This window comes from Hyla sarda, chromosome 5 (genome assembly GCF_029499605.1).
Source record: "Hyla sarda isolate aHylSar1 chromosome 5, aHylSar1.hap1, whole genome shotgun sequence".
In the NCBI taxonomy this organism is placed as follows: domain Eukaryota; kingdom Metazoa; phylum Chordata; class Amphibia; order Anura; family Hylidae; genus Hyla; species Hyla sarda.
Genome location: NC_079193.1, coordinates 73,890,380 through 73,911,353, shown reverse-complemented (window position 1 = coordinate 73,911,353; position 20,974 = coordinate 73,890,380). Strand labels below are relative to the sequence as shown.

The window sequence follows — 20,974 nt, the reverse complement described above, 5'->3', positions numbered from 1 at the left end:
AGCCCCATGAACACGACAACAATAGACTGGACCAGACCCCATTTACAGGAATAAGAATGTTTTCTCTGCATGCTCTGTGACCTGTGCAGAAGTCATTCTACAAAGAGAGGTAGGCTAAGCTCTGAGCTTCAGCTTTTGTACAAATCATGTCTATACATTGGTGTCAGCTTTCACTGATCCTGTCTGTGATGAGGCGACTGCTGGAAAGTGATCTGTACAGAACTGAAAGCCTCGTCTTAGTTTCAAGCTTAGTGACCAGAAGAGAAACTGCAAGATTTCACAATAATTTTAGAATACTCATAGTAAAATAAAAAAAAATAGGAAAAAAAAAAATCAACAAAAATTCCTTAAAAAAATGCTTAAAAGGTAACTACATAATTTGAAAAATAGATAATGTTGTGATGACAAGAGTACAATACAGTGCAAACAAGATAAAAACTTGATGTGATCACAGTAAACTATAACAATGTAAAGATATCCCAAATTTACTGTATATTCAACAATTTCCACTTCAGTAAACAATCTAGATGAGAGCCCCTTGTAGTGTTTCTGAGTCTTCCGTCCATAGCCACCCACAATGGCAATACTGGTCTTAGATGTAGTCTGTATAGGGTTCTTAGTGCCAGTATGTGTTAGGGCACAATGATTTTGGAAACTCATGTTATATTTTGATGACAAGCTATCATTACTTGTTAAAATAAATTCATATTTTCCTCAGAACCAGAAAATGTAAAACCACTTCATATAAAAGAAGGATTTTTTATAGTTTGCATTAATGCACTGTACTCTTAGCTAGTACTTGACTAGTCAGCTTTAATATTTGGCAGAGCTGTAATACAGAACACAAACTTACACATCACAGATATTCGAGGTCAGTGGAGCAAGTGGTGCAAGCTGTTTTAAGAGTTGAACTCCCATCTGCCAGCCTTTGTCTCTTCCAAATTCACAGACAGAATCAACACACTCATCGGAGGAAAACTGATAGAACACAAAGCCATCCTGGAAGCAATGCTGTTTGTCCACTGTATGGAAATAAAAAACATGTATACATTTACATTTTTTGTGTGTGGAAGATTTCCTATATTTCATGGTCCTCTCATGACAGCAACCCGCTATACACAGTGCAGTCCTAAAAAAATCACATCAGCAGACAGGTCACTGCCTCCCTCAAGATCAGCACACTCCATTCCTGCTGCTTTAAACACCCCATGGTTTGGCTACAGATTATCAAACATGGGTATATACATAAGTACAGGATGTGGATAAAGAGTTTCTCAAGGGAAATATACATGTCATCTGTTGGGGTTAAATAAAGCAGTCAATGAGGTTTTTGGTAAAACCTTCCCGTGTTGTAGCAATCTGCTGCTTTCCGAGAAGGAACAGGCTTTGCAAGAGTTTTTCAAACTCACATTGGCATTTTCAAACACCCAATGTATTTTAATGGAGAAAAGAAATTAAAGGAGGTGTTCAGGCAGGAAATGTTTTTTAATATGTGGCCATAGCTGCAGGAAAAAATGTGGTATAGTTACCTGACCGAATACCCCACTGCTGCCAGTTTCCTGAGCATCTAGTACTGGCTGTGGTCCTACTTTTTACTAGTTCCAGTGATGTGTCATGTGGACAGGAACTGCTCACTTGGGTAATCGCTGAGCCGTAGGGTCAGTTCTTGTCCGCATGGCCTGTCATCAAACTAGTAAGAAGAAGACTGCAGCGGAGACCAGACATTCAAGAATACAGTAACCGCAGGGGATCAGGCTAGGTAAGTATATCTCTTGTGATTTTAGACATATGATTTACAGCAACTAGATGCATAACAAGTGTCATCTTAATATCAGGCTTAGTGACCCTACTGAAAACTGCTAAATTTCCAGAATTTTTAGCATGTGGACAGAAAGATAGAAAATTAGAAAAACAATCATTTTTGAAAGAATATTTTTTTCATGTTTTTCTTTTTGCTTCTTAACTTTCTTTGTAGTGTCTCTCCCCCACTATGTCTTTTATGTTTTAACCTGTTGACTTATGAAATAAAGACAAAAGTTTTTGATACAGTACAACTGAATTGCAGTGTTCGATTTCTCTCTATTAGATGCATTAAAATAAGATCTGTTGAGGCCCCGTCCTGGTGTCAGTCATTTTAATGTGAAGAACAGCGCTGCCTGCTGTGCTGATGAAAACTGTGCATGGAGCTAGAGATGAGCGAACTTACAGTAAATTTGATTCGTCACAAACTTCTCGGCTCGGCAGTTGATGACTTATCCTGCGTAAATTAGTTCAGCTTTCAGGTGCTCCGATGGGCTGGAAAAGGTGGATACAGTCCTAGGAGACTCTTTCCTAGGAATGTATCCACCTTTTCCAGCCCACCCGAGCACCTGAAGGCTGAACTAATTTACGCAGGATAAGTCATCAACTGCCGAGCCGAGAAGTTCGTGACGAATCGAATTTACTGTAAGTTCGCTCATCTCTACATGGAGCCTTTAAAATTACTGCAAACTCAACCTGACTGTAGATTGTACAATATAATTATTAGTGTATTACCATACACATATTGATTTTATTTTGTCCCCCATATGATTTGTGATATCATTCGATACCACCAGAAAATAATTTAAAAGCAAAAACCGATTAAAAAAAATGTATATTCTTATCACAGAGAGGAAAAAAACACATTACAGCGAGGAACCTTTATCTGTCTTCATAGAAATGGGAGTTTAGAGAATGTAAACACCGTCCTTTAGTTTTCCAGCTTAGCACATTCTATAAGTGAGATTACTTTAATATCGTAAAAGGTCATTGCTGTGAAGTACGGCAAAGACCTGTACTAAGCAACTATGGGATATTTTGAAAATAGAAATACTGGGGCCATATATGGGAGCATGAAGATCTGCATCTATAAAACATTTAGGCTCATAAGAAAGGATATATTACCGCTCCATTTTTTACCAGGCTGGAACAGGGCACCAGTAGATAAGCATGGGGTCTTTACTGTAGATCCACATGTTTCAGATTTCAAATGGAAGAGATATTTTTTGGGGGGAAATAGAAGCCCAGGCTATTTCAAAGATCAAGACCCAAATTATGGCAATCTGTTGCTTTAACTAATCACGTTGTCAAGCAAAACGACAATGAATGAAAAGTCATTCAGACAAGGGAGGTCTGAAATCTCTAATGCATTGTTTCCAAACCAGGGTGCATGCAGCTGTTGCAAAAATACAACTCCCAGCATGCCCGGCCAGCCAAAGGCTGCAACAGCTGTAGGCATCCTGGTTGGGAAACACTAATCTAGAGTATGGCTAGTTTAGGAGAACTCTTACAATAATGAAAACCAATCATGCTGTGTTCAATACTTCCTTCTTCTTCAGACATTTGAAATATTGTTAAAACAATAAGTACTAATCATCATAGCTGGTTAATATGGCACACTACATGATAATATTACTATGAAGGGAGAGAAAAGGGGGAAAAAAAGTCTAACATTGTCAGCTTTATGAATATCTGTATGTAATTTATTAAGAAAATGACAGAAGTAAAACTTAAGAGCTTTACTCCTCCATGGTACAAAATAATGCTATGTTTTAACCCTCGTAGGGGTAGGACCTTCCAATAAAAAAAAAAAAAAAAAAAAAAAAAAAAAAAAGTTTCAATAAAATAAACTAGAAAAGTTAACAGTTGAAGAAGTGTGGAGTATATCTCCAATTATAAAGATATTATGAGCTTTCCAGTCAGATGGATGTTGTCATGTGGATGTTTGGTGCTGCCACATGTGGCAACAATGCCAAAATCCGCTACAGAAAATCAACAGTAAAATTAAATATAGTGCATGGTGTTTTTAAAGTTCTTGTGTAATCAGGTTAAGGCAGCATACTTCAGTACAAATACATCATTGTTGGGGCTGCATTCAGATCACCATTTACAGGTACAGCAGCTAGACGCAGCAGCAAAATTTGCAAACCGGTTGCTGTCGTTTCCCCACCGGACCTGTGACCAACCCCATTCCCATTCATTTCAATGAGCTGGACAAAATCAGCTAGTGACTCTGGTTGGGTCACTGTTGGACTATATGTGTTTTTGTTGGCGGATTGAAACCGCAGATTACCACGATTTTCACTCTGGATACATAAACTGATATGGTTAAAAAATAAGCTGAATAGTGGGGGGGTCACGGGTGCGGCGGTGAAACAGCAGCAGACAGATTTCAATGTCTCCTGCCGGCTCCAGCTGCCTTAATTGTGATGTGAATGCAGCCACAAAGGGGATATCCTGCAACCAAAAGTTATCTATGGATGGAAGAGAACTTTTTATTGTGGGATAACCCTTTTAACCTATTACCATGCTCAATAATATTGTTTGGAGAATTAATGTTAACGATACACCAGGTAAAACTGATGGACTTTTTTCTGTGTGTTATTTGAAAGCAAATGAGTTTTAAGCCAAGCACTAGTGGAAACATGTTCAATGAAGGATTAGCTGCAAAAATAACACTTCTGATGAATACAGCAGCTGAATAATATAGAGGCATGCACGTGTACCAAATAGAAGTAAAATTGAAGTAATGTTACATGCTGTCAGCTAGGACATTCCTCTCCCTTCATGCACCGCTACCTTTCAATCCAGAAACAGACGTAACACGGTTATCCATAAAATTATTTTCATCTCAGTAATTCTTTAGGACAGCCGGAATGTTTTCAGGAAATAAAAAAGAAAAACTGCTTGCCCTGTCTCTCATCTCGCATAAGGATTATGTGAGCTCTATAAACACAAACGTTTTCAGTTAAACAGACCTGAAAGCAGGATTCCCAGTTTAAGCAAGATCTGCCAGATTCCAGCGGCTGTGTATCTACATTGAACAAATGGGCAGTTCTGCATGAGCCAATCCACCAGCTCCGATCCCACACAACTTTTTCTGAAAAGCACAATAAATAAATAAATTAGGAGTTCAAAGTAACCTAAGTAAAGTTTAAAATTATCTGAAGGCCTGGAAAAACGTTATAGTTAACAAAAAAAAGATAATTTTACAAAAGGGACTTAAAAACTATTGCCTATCCTGCACATATGTGCAAGGGTCCAAATTAGCTTACTGGCAAACAAGGCTTTAACATTGAAACCGAACCACTGATTTATGTAAGTGATACATTATTTTACTTTGGTTCACCTGCACTATGACCCTCTGTATTGGGTTTAGTGAGGATGAACTGGTTGTCAGTTTCCATTTAAAGAGTACCTATCAACAACTGAACTTTCCCTAACTCCTCCACCCCCCCCCCCCCCCCAGCTGTCCCTGACTCTATCTGCCACCATCCCTGCTTTTTTTTTTCATGAAAAAAACCCCAAAACACCTTTTTTACTATGAGCTAAGCTGCTCATTCTGCCAGCTGTCTGAGAGAGAGGGAAAGGGAGTGGCCCGGCAGGTGTGACATCAGCTGATCCCTGGCCAGGCTCACTTCCCCCTTCTTCTTCTATGCTGCAATCCCCCTCGGGAGCACGCATAGAGTCTCAGCAGAGGGCAGGCACGGCAGCTCTGAAGATCGGAGGACAGAGTTGCCGTGCCTGCAGCAGTAAAATAACAAAGGTGGATGGCTGGATGTCAGGAGCGTGCAATGGCAGTAGTAGGAGCTGAAGTGCTAAAGTACAAGCACAGCGCTCGCTCCCTGGTTGTCTGTTTGACAGGCGGGAAGCTGTGCTGAGCTCGTACGTGTCCTGGCTGCAGTGTGATTTCGGACTCATGCCATGAGTCAGAAATCAATAGAAATGCTTGCGGCCAGGACTGTTAGGAAGACCCCTATTGGTGAATATGTTTAACTTAAAGTACACATGAAAGGACGCAACATTTTTAATTAAAAGCAATTAGAAAGTTATTTTTTAGGGGTCGATCTTTAATATATAAAAAGTAGTTTTAATGAAAGGTAGCCTTTAAGTGCTCTCCTCACTATCTACAGCCTGTGTGAACTGCTCTTCATGTATTCTCTTCCTCTTTTCTCTAATTCCAACAAAAAGGAGTAATAGCACAGAAAGCTGTCAGGAACAGACAAAGCTATCTAATGGAATTTTGAATAAGTTCTAAATGATAACATCTAAATAATAGGATATTTTTATTTTTTTATATTTATATCAGATTTTTTTTATTAACTTTATACGTTTGAATAGACATACAGAGAAATAACAATAAGCCACTCATATAAGATTCCAATTTTTCTTGAACCATAAAGGGATTGCGCAAATTAAATTTACTCAGGAGAGATGACACCGAAGGAATCCAAGGACATAAGTACCGTCTCCAGCGGAGAACAAGAATGGACAACCAAAGACCTAAATCTGCCCTGCCCATCAACAGCACAGGGAAGTTGCAAATAACAATAAAACAAAGTATGCGGCAGCTTGAAAAGACTTTTACACCCCATGGGGGAGATTTATTAAAACCTGTCCAGAAGAAAAGTTGCTGAGTTGCCCATAGCAACCAATCAGATCGCTTATTTCATTTTTCAGAGGCCTTGTCAAAAATGAAAGAAGCGATCTGATTGGTTGCTATGGGAAACTCAGCAACTTTTCCTCTGGACAGGTTTTGATAAATCTCCCCCCATAAAAGTACAATTTGCTCAACTGAACAATACCCCTCCGGTCTCAAAATGCATAATCCGCCAACGTAAAGAGTTCAGTATGGGCCAGGTGACCCCACAGTGGCATAAGGGAAGTGCATCCCTCCACTTCAAGCATAGGCTTGGCTTTACTCCACACTTTAAAGACTAAGGTGGAGATTTATCAAAACCTGTGCAGAGATAAAGCTGCCCAGTTGCCTATAGCAACACATCAGACTGCTTCTTTCATTTTTTACAAGACCTCAGAAAAATGAAAGAAGCAATCTGATTGGTTGCTATGGACAACTGGGCAACTTTTCCTCTCCACAGGTTTTGATAAATCTCTCCTAAAAGAGTGGTCCGGAGTTAGATGTGGGGGATTTGTGAGATATTAATTTTCCAGAATATGTAAAGTGATCCGTTCTCCATGTTTAGAGAGGAACAACTTCCCAGTTGACCCTCATCTGTTGCATTTAGGAGGCCAAGGAATAAAGGAAAGGGTTAGGTAAAGCCAACCCCTTGCAGTTTTACCTCTTTGCAAAGTATCTAGCCTAAGGTAGGACATTTTTGAAGAAAGGGGTACTCCGGTGGAAAAAAAAATTTTTAAATCAATTGGTGCCAGAAAGCTAAACAGATTTGTAAATTACTTCTATTTAAAAATCTTAATCCTTCTAGTACTTATCAGCTACTATATACTACAAAGAAAGTAGTATTTATTTCTGGAATTCTTTTCAGTCTGACCACAGTGCTCTCTGCTGACACCTCTGTCCATGTCTCAAACTGTACAAGCAAATCCCCATAGCAAACCTCTCCTGCTCTGGACAATTCCTGATAAGAACAGAGGTGTCAGCAAGGTGTTAGTAAGAGCAGTGATGACCAAGTTCAGGCGGCTGGATTGGTGGTAGGTAGGATTAGAGTCCTGCTATAAACTGCGGTATTGGTGCGGTAGTTTCTCTATTGCGCTATCAATGCGGTAAAATCCTCTAGACGCGTTTCAGGGTGCTTTGTGTATTGACCCTTTCCTCAGTAGAGGAAAGGGTCAATACACAAAGCACCCTGAAACCCAAGGGGCCTGTGTAAGGATGTATTTTGGATACACATTGTTATATTATATAGTTTATTTTATTTTATTAGCAGTTGTTACTTTATATGAATAAACACAATTTTGTATACATTATAAATTTGAAGCACAGTTACAACTCTTTATTTCAATTCAATACCATCATGTATCAGTTTTTTCTGGTATTAGTCTAGAGGTGAATGGTCCCCATTTGTTTTAATTTACAAATCTGTTTATCTTTCTGGCACCAGTTGATTTTTAAAAAATTGTTTTCCACCTGAGTACACCTTGAAGACTACATAGAAAGTTGCTTCATTTGTATTCAGGAAACAAAAAACTAAAAAAAGTTGCGCAAAAGGTGTCAATGGCATTTAAATTTGGTATTTAAGGATTATTTTTATGATTTGCTTGTATGTATACTTATGCTACAACACGTTGTGCAATTTTAAGATGCGTAATCTGTAATAACACGTTTCAATAACAGGTAACTTACCGACAAATACATGTAAGATACATGCGATCCCTGATGAGAAGAGGAGACTGAATTCTTACTGCATTCCTTAAAGCTCTCCCAGCACATGTCACGCTCTCACCATATGACTATAAAAAAAACATAAGGTTAATCAATTTTTATTAATTTAACTTATGATTATTGTTCATAATGTTTTACACCTTCAGTAAGTTAAGAAAAATCTGATTAATATTAGACAATATGAAAACCAGTTTTTCTTTTCCTGTTATGTAACTTGAGGCAGACAGCAATAGTTATACTGCCTAACAGCAAGGATTGAAGTGAGGTTTTTAGGCAGAGTGTCCCAAGGAACCACTTTCTCAGATTACTCTTAGCTCAAGGTCAAACTTTCAATAATGCAGGCAAGTTGCAACATTGCTTAGTAATACTAAAATTTCCTTCTGTCTGTGTTTCAATTTTTTTAACTAAAGTAAGTAGAAGAAAACTTATGGGAACTTCTACTTCTTGTTGGATGTACTTCAGTGTTTGCTTTTCAGTCAAAGCTAGAAGTGGAGTATTTAGGAAAAACTGTGTGTGAGACTACCCTGACGCTATGGGGGAGATTCATCAAAACCTGTGCTGAGGAAAAGTTGACCAGGTGCCCATAGCAACCAATCAGATTGCTTCATTTATTTTCAGAGGCCTTTAAAAAAAAATGAAATAAGCGATCTGATTGGTTGCCATATATCCAGGCAGAGCACTACAGCCACTATAATCAGCTGATTGACTGGGGTGCCAAGAGGAAGACCCCTTACTCGTCTTAATTTGATGTCCCTTTAAAGACAGGTGATGAGTCCTGTAAAATCCCTTTAATTGCATAGTTGTGAAGGAGCAGTATGTTGCAGCAATTACACTCCTATCATTCTCAGGCAGTGTGTGCATAATGATATCTGAGGGTGATAGGAGTGTGACTGCGGCAACCACACTCCTATTACTGTCACATAACCTGTACATATTCAGGTAGCCTGTACATGCTGAGATCTGAGGGTGATAGGCTTTTAGATACTTCAAATCCACAATTTCTGGATCAAAGATGTAAATACTCCAATTTATGTAATGTTGAATGGTGATGAGTTATAGTCTACTGAGACTGCCCCCCTTGTTATATGTATTCCTCAGTTAAAACCCAAGAACAAAAAGGAAGGCTGTTACATAGGTGGGACACGCAAAGTACAAAAAAACATGGGGTAAAATGGTTGGGCAACTTAAGAGGTAAACAAGAGTAACAGGCTAAATGAAAACACTCATGTATTTTGGTTAAATTCTTGCTAGACATTTCCTGGGGACATGTTAAAATTATGCACATTCAACATAGCAAGCAGGAGTTTGTCATACTACTTGTCACCCTCCAGCAACACTCCAGGACAAACGTATAAAGGGCACGAGTAGAGGGATGTCAGTGACAGCTTGTGACTTATTAATATGCATTCCACATTTTAAAAAAGCAAGCAGAATATGATAGGAATCATGAACGACTTACTACAAATCAGTAAGAGAGAGCTGCAAGCCCTGAACAGTAGAATGGCTTGTCGGATTGACAGCTGCTGGCTTGTGAAGATTTTTCCTTTAAGCCCCATTTAGCCACAAACTAACCATAAATACACATATATTTCTACCCATTTAACTGATAAAAATAACTTGTGTGACTAGTAACAAAAATATAGTGGCAGGAAATCCTTTAATTAAAAAAAATTAATCTTGAACTTTTCTGTGCAGATTCGTATTTTCTTCCTATTAATGGGGCAATGGGCATAATACTGCTCTGATCATAGTAATGTTTCTCTGCATTAAGAGCAATATAATCGGATCATGCAATCTGACCACATTGTTTAATGATAATTCTGAAAAACCAAAATAATATCAGAATACTTGGAGTAGTCTATGCTTTTATAGTTCAGCTTATGCTTGTCAATCACATAATGCCCTAATTGATAAGTGCATATCATACCAAATGCTTCTATTTTATCCCTTCAATTCCTATGAAGAAGTTATTTACCACATACAATTGTGGATCAGTAGAAAATAATTTCTAATTTCTGTTCATATTATTCATATTAATATTATGATAGATTTCTTTTCCATATGCTATCGTTCGCTTTTTAAAGTTATGCCATTTCTTAGTTGACTAGGACGCTGTATAGAGCCGCTCTGCATCTCTGCTATATTATGGACGATCGCATTGGGCGATATGTCTATTAGCACAGGTACTACTACACCCATCATTGAACAGTCTGTTCCATGCTGGGAATAGTAGTACTACCTAAAAAATGTCAAAAAAGAGAGAAAACACACACACTTTATTCAAAATTAATAAAAATTCTGTTATAAAAAATATAAATTTTGTTAAATAATTTTTTTTTCCATCACTACTGCATCTTTTTTTGGTACCCAACAAATTTTGGGTACCAAAAAAAAAATAAAAAAAACGCCAAAAGGGGCCAAAAATGCAATTTCCACACAAATGAAAAAACGCCAGAAAAAACACCAGATGCAGGAAATTGCACTGGCGTTTTTTCAGGCGGTTTTTCTTGCGGTTTTTCTTTTTCAAACAAAGAAAATGCAGGGCAAAAAAATTGGTAAAAATTTAGCCTAAAGGGGTTGTCCTATGTAGTGCTGGATGGTATACCGATTCATACCGAATACCGGTGTGTTTTCACTATATGAATTTTTCCCTATACCGAAGTACCGGTCGGGCCCCTCCTTCTGATCAAAAGTTCTGCAGTGCCCGCGGCCCACTGGCTTTCTGCATTTGCAGGGGGAGGTCATAGCTTCCGTTCTCCAACCAGAAGTCCTGCGCCCACGGCTCATAACTCATTCATTTCCAGCGCTGCGGCTCACGAGAGGAGAAGGAGAGCAGCGCCTGCGGGTAACATGATTAGTCCCCCGATGTGGGGACAGCGCTGCAGCTGATAGTTCATTCGGTGGGGGGGGGGGGGGGATGCAGAGCAGAGCCCCCGGGTCATATATGATTAGTTCCCCAGTGCACTGTGGCTGATAATTCCTTCGAGGAAGGGGGGAGGGTTAGGGGGAAATGAGTGAAAAAATAAATAAATACCCTCAAATACCGTGGAACCGCCATAAGTTTGAAAAATACCGTGATACACATTTTTGGTCATACCGCCCAGCACTAATCCTATGATTAAAAATTCTTACCTATCCACAGAATAAGTGATATTTAGCTGATAGGTAGAGGTTCGACTACTGTTACCCTACTGATCATGAGCTAGAAGGCCCCCTGTACCCCAAGTGAACAGAGTAGCAGTGAGTGTCTTTGGCCTCTGCTACATTCAAACTCTATAGGACCGCTTTTGAGGATAGACAAGTGTTGTATTTCGCTCCATTCACTCTCCCACAGAAAGGGAATGTAGGAATGGGGAACACGCACGCTGCCACTTCACTTTACTTTACTTTAGGAACAAGGTGCCTACTTTCTTGTGATCAGTGGGAAGTGATGAACCAACATTTAAAGATGAGAAGTATGAATGCTGCTGTTTAGCTCTTATTCTCTTTTTTCCCCACACAGGAGGATTAAGTAACCATTATGTTTTCTTATAGATCTTCTCCTCAACTCAGACCAGATGTAAACAGAGCAAAATCTATCAACTGAGGAAAGTATCACTATTCTGAAAAAAAAAAACAACACAATTCTCTTCAGAAACCAGTAGTACTGATCTTACTATTATTTCTTTAATTTACCAAGTAAAGAAGCAATATTCAATTGTGTATAATCCTCAGGATGCCTGACACTACTCTCAAGATAATTAAAAGTATGGCCCTGGGTGAGAATCTTGTGTGAATTATTCATATTAATCTGTGAATGCTGCAAAAGGTAATAACATTTATCTGAATACATGTGCCCCATTTTGACACAGATGCACATGAAAGTGTTCTTTCTCAATGAGTTTGTATGTCCCATCTTACACCATGCTTGGGAGGTATTGATCCCTAGAACTGATTACAGCAGAGCATATCCCTGAGATCCCTTACATAGTTTTAACCAGTTGCATACACTCTCCGGCAAGCCTTTGTAGTTAAGAGTGACATCCTCTAAACTCATGAATATGTTGATTTGTGAATGTTTCTCTCAAAAGGGGGAAAAGGGGGCAAACCTCTGCCGGTCATCTTTTGCAGCACTTTGAAATTCAATAAAAGCCATTATAATGTTGATAAATCCACTAAAAGTGCAGGGATTAGCAGAACTGAATTAAACAGGTGGGCACATGCAGTTCACCCCACCACCAACTCTCAGGAGCCATTTGGTTTTAAAGGGGTCCTTGCATGTCAAATAAGATCGCACTTGGCTATGATATTCCAGCTTTATGATCAACAAAGATCTGATCTTTGGGACCTACATCAGTTTTGAGAATGAATGGACTGCAGTGCTGATGCTGTACTACAGCCCCTTTTTTAGGCTATGAGGGAGATTTATCAAAACCTGTCCAGAGGAAAAGCTGCCGAGGTGCCCATAGCAGCCAATCAGATCGCTTCTTTCATTTTTCAGAGGCCTTTTAAAAAATGAAAGAAGGGATCTGATTGGTTGCTATGGGCAACTCAGCAACTTTTCCACTGGACAGGTTTTGGTAAATCTCCCCCTAAGTCTGCAGAGTGGCACCTAGCACCACCTAGCACCGCCCAACCCCCCCCCCCCCCCCCCCCCCAATGCAGGGGAACAGCAGCTCCATTTAAGTGAACTACAATTCCCTGCAAACCCAGGTTTTTGGCTGCACCACTGCTCAGGGTATAGTGGTAAACTGCATCAGGCTCCCTAAAGTGATGGCCTATCCTAGCAACATGCCTTTACGTTTGCAAACTTTGCTAACTTCCATTGACATCTCTCATTGAAGAAGTAGCTAAACAGTCATGCTTAGCTTTGGATTAACCTTTAAAAAAAAAATCAGCAAACTTAATTTGCCCTCAGGATCCTAAGGTTTTTTTTTTTATCTTCACCTTTGACATCGATGTCAAAAGACCTGCATGTTTTAAACAACTTTAGGATTTTAGTGAGATTTTGGGGTACAATTATGTTAGCATTTGTTTTCTATTATAAGACAAATTGTTTATTATGTAACCACCATAAAGAAGCTGCTAATTTATTTGAGGATACTAAACATATGTACATTGAAATTTCCTTTTTTTTTTTTTTTCTTATTCAACTGTTTTTCTTCAACAAGACAAGAGAGGTCTCCTTATCAGAGCTAAAAACATATTTTACGCTTGGCTGATCCAAGTGCATTTTCAACATGAAGTACAACAGATTTTGTTTTGGTCTTTTTTGTAATCCCATTATTTTTGCACATAACCTTTGATTTTTAATGTACTGACATGTTAATGTATAAGTGCATTAACTTATGCATAGTACAGGTATAAATCAATGTTAGAGCATAATAATGTAGATGTTCAAGGGTGAGAGAGTGATCACCGCAGATATGTACATCTTGGTGTGAGAAGGAAGTTAATGAAAGAGAAAAAAAATAAAAATACACAGGATACTGTACGTGTGAATAGACCCTTAAAGAAACTTAAATGGGCACTGTCAGATTAAAAAAATTATATGTTATACATCTTGGCAAATCATTAACTTTTCTGATATACTTCATAAGAAAATGTTATTTCCTCTTTATAGAAATCATGGCTTATAAAATCATGGCTTTGTCCAAGCTGAAGCACAGGCATATACAAAGTCCAGTAAGTAAGAGTGGGCTAACATTCCTCTGTGCTCTGTCTGATAGGACTCCTCTTTGCTTTCTCCTGTCCTATCAGACAAAAGAAAGCATAGAGGAGTCCTATCAGACAGGAGAGAGCACAGAGGAGTCCTATCAGACAGGAGAGAGCACAGAGGAGTCCTATCAGACAAAAGAAAGCATAGAGGAGTCCTATCAGACAGGAGAGAGCACAGAGGAGTCCTATCAGACAAAAGGAAGCATAGAGGAGTCTTATCAGACAGGAGAGAGCACAGAGGAGTCCTATCAGACAAAAGGAAGCATAGAGGAGTCCTATCAGACAGGAGAGAGCACAGAGGAGTCCTATCAGACAGGAGAGAGCATAGAGGAGTCCTATCAGACAGGAGAGAGCACAGAGGAGTGCTATCAGACAGGAGAGAGCACAGAGGAGTGCTATCAGACAGGGGAGAGCACAGAGGAGTCCATTCAGACAGGAGAGAGCACAGAGGAGTGCTATCAGACAGGAGAGAGCACAGAGGAGTCCTATCAGACAGGAAAGAGCACAGAGGAATCCTATCAGACAGGAGAGAAAGAACTATCCTCTATAGGGACTTCCCCCTAATTTTCATTCTTTGTCTTACAGTGGGACTAGATAATCATGTCCCTTTGTGTGTAATATTCACAGTTATTTTTCTTTTCATGAGTTGTTTCTATATTTTGTATTTATGCATTTTTTTTCTTCTTTATTTGTCCTTCGATTAAATTATTCCCCCTTCCTCTCCTCCAAAAAATGGCTCCCACAACACTACAAAGTAACTGGTAAGTATGGTTTTTGTTATTTATTTAAATTTTTTACTCCTTTTTATGGTATGATTTTTCTTATTTAATTATGAACTTATTATGAATGCCTTCCTTTCTGTATAATTGTTGTTATCCCCCAGAATTTTAGGGATGCCAAATTTCCTCCATGTGCTGTTTTTATGTGTCTACATAGTGGGGTATCCGCATTTGTGTGAATAGTGCTTAGATGTTTTCCCACACGTCTTCTCAGATGTTGTGTCGTTTTTCTATGTAAATTTATGTAAATTTTGGGGCACCCACACATTGCTGCATATACCATATTTTTACGGTTGCAATTTATAAATTCCCTTATATTATATATTTTACCATCTGTTGGATTTGTAAAGGATTTTACCTTAGGCATGAACTTGCAGTTCACACAGTGTCCGCATGGGTATGACCCAGATGGTGGTGCAGGTAACCATGTCTGGTTACTTTCCATTGTTGATTCTTTCTGGTGACTTTGTACAAGGATATCTTTCAAATTGGGGCCTCTCTTATACGTTATGCTAGGCCTCGTACTGATTACCTCTCTCAGGTCCCCATCCACCTGTAGGATTGGCCAATATCGCTCCATTATTTTTACAATCCGTAGTGCATAGGCATCGTACATGCCAATGCATCTTATTGTATTCGATGTATTGGTTGTTTCCTTTTTGTCCTCCAATAACACGTTTCTTGATCTCAACTGAGTTTTATTGTATGCTTGTCTCATAAATTTCTTAGGGTACCCCGTGCACAAAATCTTGACATCAAGTCTCTACTCTCCTCCTCATAATCCTATTCTTGCGAACAGTTGCTCTTTGCCCATAAGTACTGTCCTATTGGAATGCTTTTGCGAAGTGAGCTTGGGTGCCAGATTTTCCAACGTAAAAGGCTATTCGTAGCCGTGGGTTTCCTAAATATTCTTGTCTGTATTTTCTTGTCTCTGTCTATGAAGATATTCAAATCCAAAAAGTTTATGGATTTACCTCCTATCTCATGGGTAAATTTGATCCCTATTTCATTTAGATTTAGTAAATCAATAAATTCCAAGAATAGTGACTGTGACCCATCCCAAAAGATCAACACATCATCCAAAATAAAATGTGTTCCGTGAATGTGCTCAAAGTGTCATCGCAAAAAACAAAATTGTGTTCCCACCATCCTAAAAAGAGATTTGCAAACGTGGGTGCACACGTGGTCCCCATAGCTGTACCTTTTATCTGCCGATAAAAGGTACCCTGGAACAAAAAAATATTGTGAGTTAATAAAAAATCCAGTAATAAAATAATTTAATTATTGTGGTCCAAAAATAACCTACTCTTTGTGCTCAAAAAAGATTTTGTGGCTTCCAGGCCCAAGTGATGTTTTATGTTGCTATATAACCCTTTCACATCTAAACTCATCAATAATGTGCTTTCAGTGACAAATAAATCATTGATTTTCTTCACAGTGTCTTTCGTGTTTTTAAGATGTGAGGGGAGTGTGGGGACAAAAGTTGCCAATATTTGGTCTATATATTTAGTTACATTTTGGGTTAGGTTGTTATTACAATTGGTCTTCCCTTAATAGGGGGAAATTTCTTGGGTGTCTTTGGGAGTGCATAGAATGTCCCTATTCTTGGATGTTTAATAATCAGAAACGTATATTCTTCTTCAGAGATCAGATAGTTACTTTTAGCTGTATCCAGTATGTTCTTTAATTCAAACTGGAATATTTCAGTTGGGTCTCTTCTAAGTTTTTCATATGTCTCAGCATCTTATGTCCAGTACCATATGTATATAGTCCCAGGGTCTACATAGGAGTACTATCAGACAGAAGAGAGCACAGAGGAATGCTAGCCCACCCTTACTTACTGGACTTTGTCCATGCCTAAGCTTCAGCTTGCACAAAGCCATGATTTTATAAGCCATGATTTCTATAAAAAGGAAATAAAATTTTCTTATGAAGTATATTAGAAAATTAATGTATTCCCAAGATGTATAACATAAAAAGTTTTTGCATCTGACAGTGCCAATTTAAGACTTTGTTATGAATAACTCACATTTATGAAAGCTCACACTTGTTGAGGAGCACACTGGACCACACTGGATCTCAATCCTCTTGTGCAGACCAATATGGACAACTTCTGCAAAAAGAAAGCTCGTATAGCACTTCCATCTCCTGCAAATGGTTCCCAATGTTGGAAATGGACTGTGTTGTTGTAGAACCAGAAAGGGAAGACAAAAGCTTGGTCCTCAGAACTAAATTATAGGAAGGGTATAAAGAGCAATGGGCTGGGGCATCAACCACCCAGTTCCCCTCAGTGCTTTTTAAACAATCCCAACAACAACAAATCATGAATGTAGTCTGTAAGTGTATCTACACTAATACCCAAGCTAGAATATGTGACCCTTTTTCATTGTTCCTAGCTCAGATGTCCCATCTGTTTTTATGGCGAATCAGAAGAAATAATTTCCTATTGCAAAAGAAAGATTGGGACAGGTTTGTTAAACAAAGAAGAGCCTTTTAACTAACCATTTGCCAACCACAGGCATCTGGGTTCAGTCTGGCAGCACACCATACACATTGAATTTGTGGTGGATCTTGTTGATTTTTGGTGAAAAATGCTACAAACTAGCTAACATTTATGATCATTTGTCTTCCTAATTTTTTGTTAGTTACACATTAAGTGCCACTGTTGCAAGTAAGTCACCACCAAGAGGCCTCCATCAACCTGGATCAGACCCTGTTGGTACCAGCAGTTAAACCCCTTGAGATGTGACTCTTTATATGCCTCATTAACATGCCATAAATGTCATCTATCAGAACCAGAAAGCTCTTTTAAGATATGACAATGGTTTATATCATATTTCATCTCTAGGTGCAAGGCCACGCCATCAAAGACTTGTAGTAATGGGATTTTCACACATGAATAAGACAGGAGGCTAAGAGAAGATAAGGAGATTAGAAGACAAAGACACAAATAATGTTAGTTTTATGTTGTGCCAGGAAAATTTGACCTTAAAAAAATTAAACCTTGCCATTTTCTTCTCTAGGATAAACAAAAGCTTATGACTGATGATGTACTGATAGAAGTAATATCAGGATCAACAGTGGCCAATAATAAGGTAATATGGAACACAGGCAAAAGTGTCCTATATTGGGGGTTTCATATAGTAATCCGCCTCACAAGCACTGCCAATTTATTTGAATTTTTTTGTGGATTCTGCACAAGGCGACTTTCACGAGCTGTCTGCAGTATGCATGATATACTCTACAGCACTTACGATGCTTGACCGGTGTTACAAACTAACTAGGATAAGTGTCAGGATCCGGCTGGTATGCAGGAAGGGCACTGGAGTGGATCCTCTGTGTCAGTGAGGCGATGGCGTGGGCGGTACCAGGGGAACAGAATCTAAGAGGTTACTGGTTTTCACCAGAGCCCGCCGCAAAGCGGGATGGACTTGCTGCGGCAGGTAACCCCCAGGTCGTTCCACCCGATATCGACTCAACCTCACTGACAGCTGAGACAGGCGCGGTACACAAGGGCAAGGCAAGGCGAGGTCAGACATAGCAGAAGGTCAAGGCAGGCGGCAAGGTTCGTAGTCAGGGGCAACGGAAAGGAGTCTGTATACACAGGCTAGGGAACACACAGAAACGCTTTTTCTCAGGGCACAAGGCAACAAGATCCGGCAAGGACAGGAAGAGCAAGTGGGATTATATACTGTGGGGAGTGATTGGAACGGATTGGGCCAGGCACCAATTAATGGTGCACTGGCCCTTTAAATCTGAAAGACCCGGCACGCGCGCGCACTAGAGAGCGGGGCCGCGCGCGCCGGGACTGAGCAGGAGGACGGGGCAGGTGAGTGGAACGGGATGCGACCCATGGGCAGGCATGTCCCGCCGCGTGGATCGCATCCCCGCCGGGGGACTCAGAGCAGCGCTCCCGGTCAGTGAGTCTGACCGGGGCGCTGCAAGCAAGATCAGTACGCCGCAAGCTCTCCGGGGGAGGAGCGGGACCCAGAGCGCTCGGTGTTACAATAAATACTACACAATGATCTAAAAGATAAAAACTCAATAAATATATAGGAATATATACTTTATACTAGTGGCAACAGTACATGGCAGCTTACAGATTTAAGAATTACTATAGCTCACACCTATCTTCAGGCATCTCTAGAGATCCAAATTCAATGAACATGTTTGATCCAACAATCGAATTGTGGATCACAATAAATATGAGGGAGCAGGTCCTAACAGACTATGCTATAGGTGCTGTTAAGTTTCGCTCAATGTCATCTCCCAGTCGATGTCTAATAGGCTGCCAGGGACAATAGTGTTCAGCATATTGCAGGAGCAGAGCAGTTTGTTGCACCCTATTCAATATTTCTTCTTTTACTGACAGGGAACTTATTGTTTAAGTTTCCTGTCACAAAACAAGGTCACAACGAAAAACCAATCTAGCTGATAGCACTTTATGCAGGAGCAGGCAGAAGCATAATACAAGGAACATAAATAAGTGGGTTAATATTACAGAGATTACTTCATTAGCCTGAAAATTTACAGGAAGCAGGAAGGATAATTAATTGTCTTGTTAAACAAAGAACTGAGCGTTTTAACTAACCATTTGCCAACCACAGGCAACTGGGTTCAATGGGGACAATGACTGATGTGGAGTCAATACAATCTTTATAAATTGCTGTCAAATTTACCTTGTTGGTGGAGTTGTCAATGCACAAATTTGAAATTCTTTCCGATAAAATCTGAAAATACAATTGGACAGTAGTTTTAGCACCTTTTGCATTGGCTTGAAGACAGCTACATTATACATGAAAATGAATGGTTATTAAATAAAAGAATACATCATAATTAGCACAAATGTCATAAAACTAATCGTCTCATTAAAGGAATTCACCATCACTATTAAGGAATAACAAGTCTATATAATCAGGTTTCTTAAATTATAGGAGCATCTGTGTGCCAGGTTCATTGTAATGGGAAGAAAATAAACCAATATATGAATAATACAAGAGCCAAAAAAAATGAATAATTGACTGTACTCTTAAAATCGCTGTCAGTCATTGTACATTATGACACCCTATAAGGCTGATTATTCTGTTACTTGTTCCTCAAAAGGGTTCATCTATTGCCGCTAGTACTTTTTATTTAAAGAGTCTGTATCATGAAGACAACCTGTGCCCATATGCTATATTAGGGCATACTGACATACTAAAGAGCGGCTCCTGTATTAGCTAAATTGACCCATCCATGTGTTACAAAGACAGCCATTCCTCTGATCCAGCTGATAAACCACAACATCTGCAAACTAAATGGGGTTACCACAATGAAACAAGTATATCATTTTGTAAAGCTGCATTACTAGTAGAATGGAGCTATTACAAATAATCTTTTGCAGTACATACAATAATTGTGATCGCAGTTAAAACAAAAAATGCACCAAAATTAAACATGTACGTGACTTAGTCTACTTTAGCAGTGTATAGTTTTTGCTAACCAAAAGATCAGATCCTCAATAAAGAAATCTATATTAATCAAAAACATGCCATAAATACAGTCAGATACTAAACCCTTAGGGTGCATTTACACGCTGGTTATTAGCAGTGGGTTTCCCACTGCAAGTTACCCTACCATTCATTTGAACGGGTCTGCATGAAGTCTTCAAATCTTCCCCTATTGCAGACTGTCCACGGACCCATTCAAATGAATAGTAGCAGAACTTGTGGCTGATTACCCGCAGTGGAAAACCTGCCGCTAGTTACCATGGTGTGAACGCACTCTTAAGCTGGTCATACACTAAGGATTTTGGTGATGAAAAAAAGGTCAATTTAGATGATTTTTATCCAACAAAAGTGACAGATGTCGACGGATGGTACATGTCAGTCCTAAGATCTAAGCTATTTATAAAGAACATGCACGTTTGCACCTTTTTCATGGGCTATGTTCACATAATAGAATTTCCGTGCGGACATTGCGCTGCAGCAGAGTGCCATTGATTTCAATGGGATTCTGCTTCACTGTACACTCAGATGTTTCTGCCACAGAAATTCCGATTCCAGCAGCCACAGAGAGAATAGACATGTCTATTATTTCTGCAGATTGCGCAAGGAAATGCATTGCTGTCTATTGCCACCATCTGTGGAATGACCCCATGGAAATTTTCCATGTGGACATTCCACCATGTGAACATAACCTAAGAAAGGCAAATGGGGATAAAAATAACTTGATTAACACTTTAGATTTGCAGTACTCAAGCCCAGCCTACGAGACGATACTACAGAGGCTGACAGCTGTGGAGTGTGCCCAGATTTACTTGGCTTAAGAATTGCAGCTAATTAAAAAAGACAGTAAT

At 39.3% G+C, this 20,974-nt stretch overlaps 1 protein-coding gene across 3 annotated transcripts in view; it reads right to left on the bottom strand.

Annotated features, from left to right (window-relative positions):
• The window catches only part of RAPGEF5 (Rap guanine nucleotide exchange factor 5), a 331,057-nt gene that overhangs the window by 210,411 nt on the left and 99,672 nt on the right, over positions 1-20,974 (bottom strand). For 2 of the 3 annotated variants that reach the window (XM_056519693.1, XM_056519696.1), the window contains exons 2-5: positions 19,317-19,367; positions 8,123-8,229; positions 4,779-4,900; positions 854-1,022 (exon numbers count right to left, since the gene is read on the bottom strand). In XM_056519693.1, the coding sequence (XP_056375668.1) occupies positions 854-1,022; positions 4,779-4,900; positions 8,123-8,229; positions 19,317-19,367 (449 nt within the window). The remainder of the gene's footprint in view (positions 1-853; positions 1,023-4,778; positions 4,901-8,122; positions 8,230-19,316; positions 19,368-20,974) is intronic. The other variant, XM_056519694.1, reaches the window with a different exon arrangement.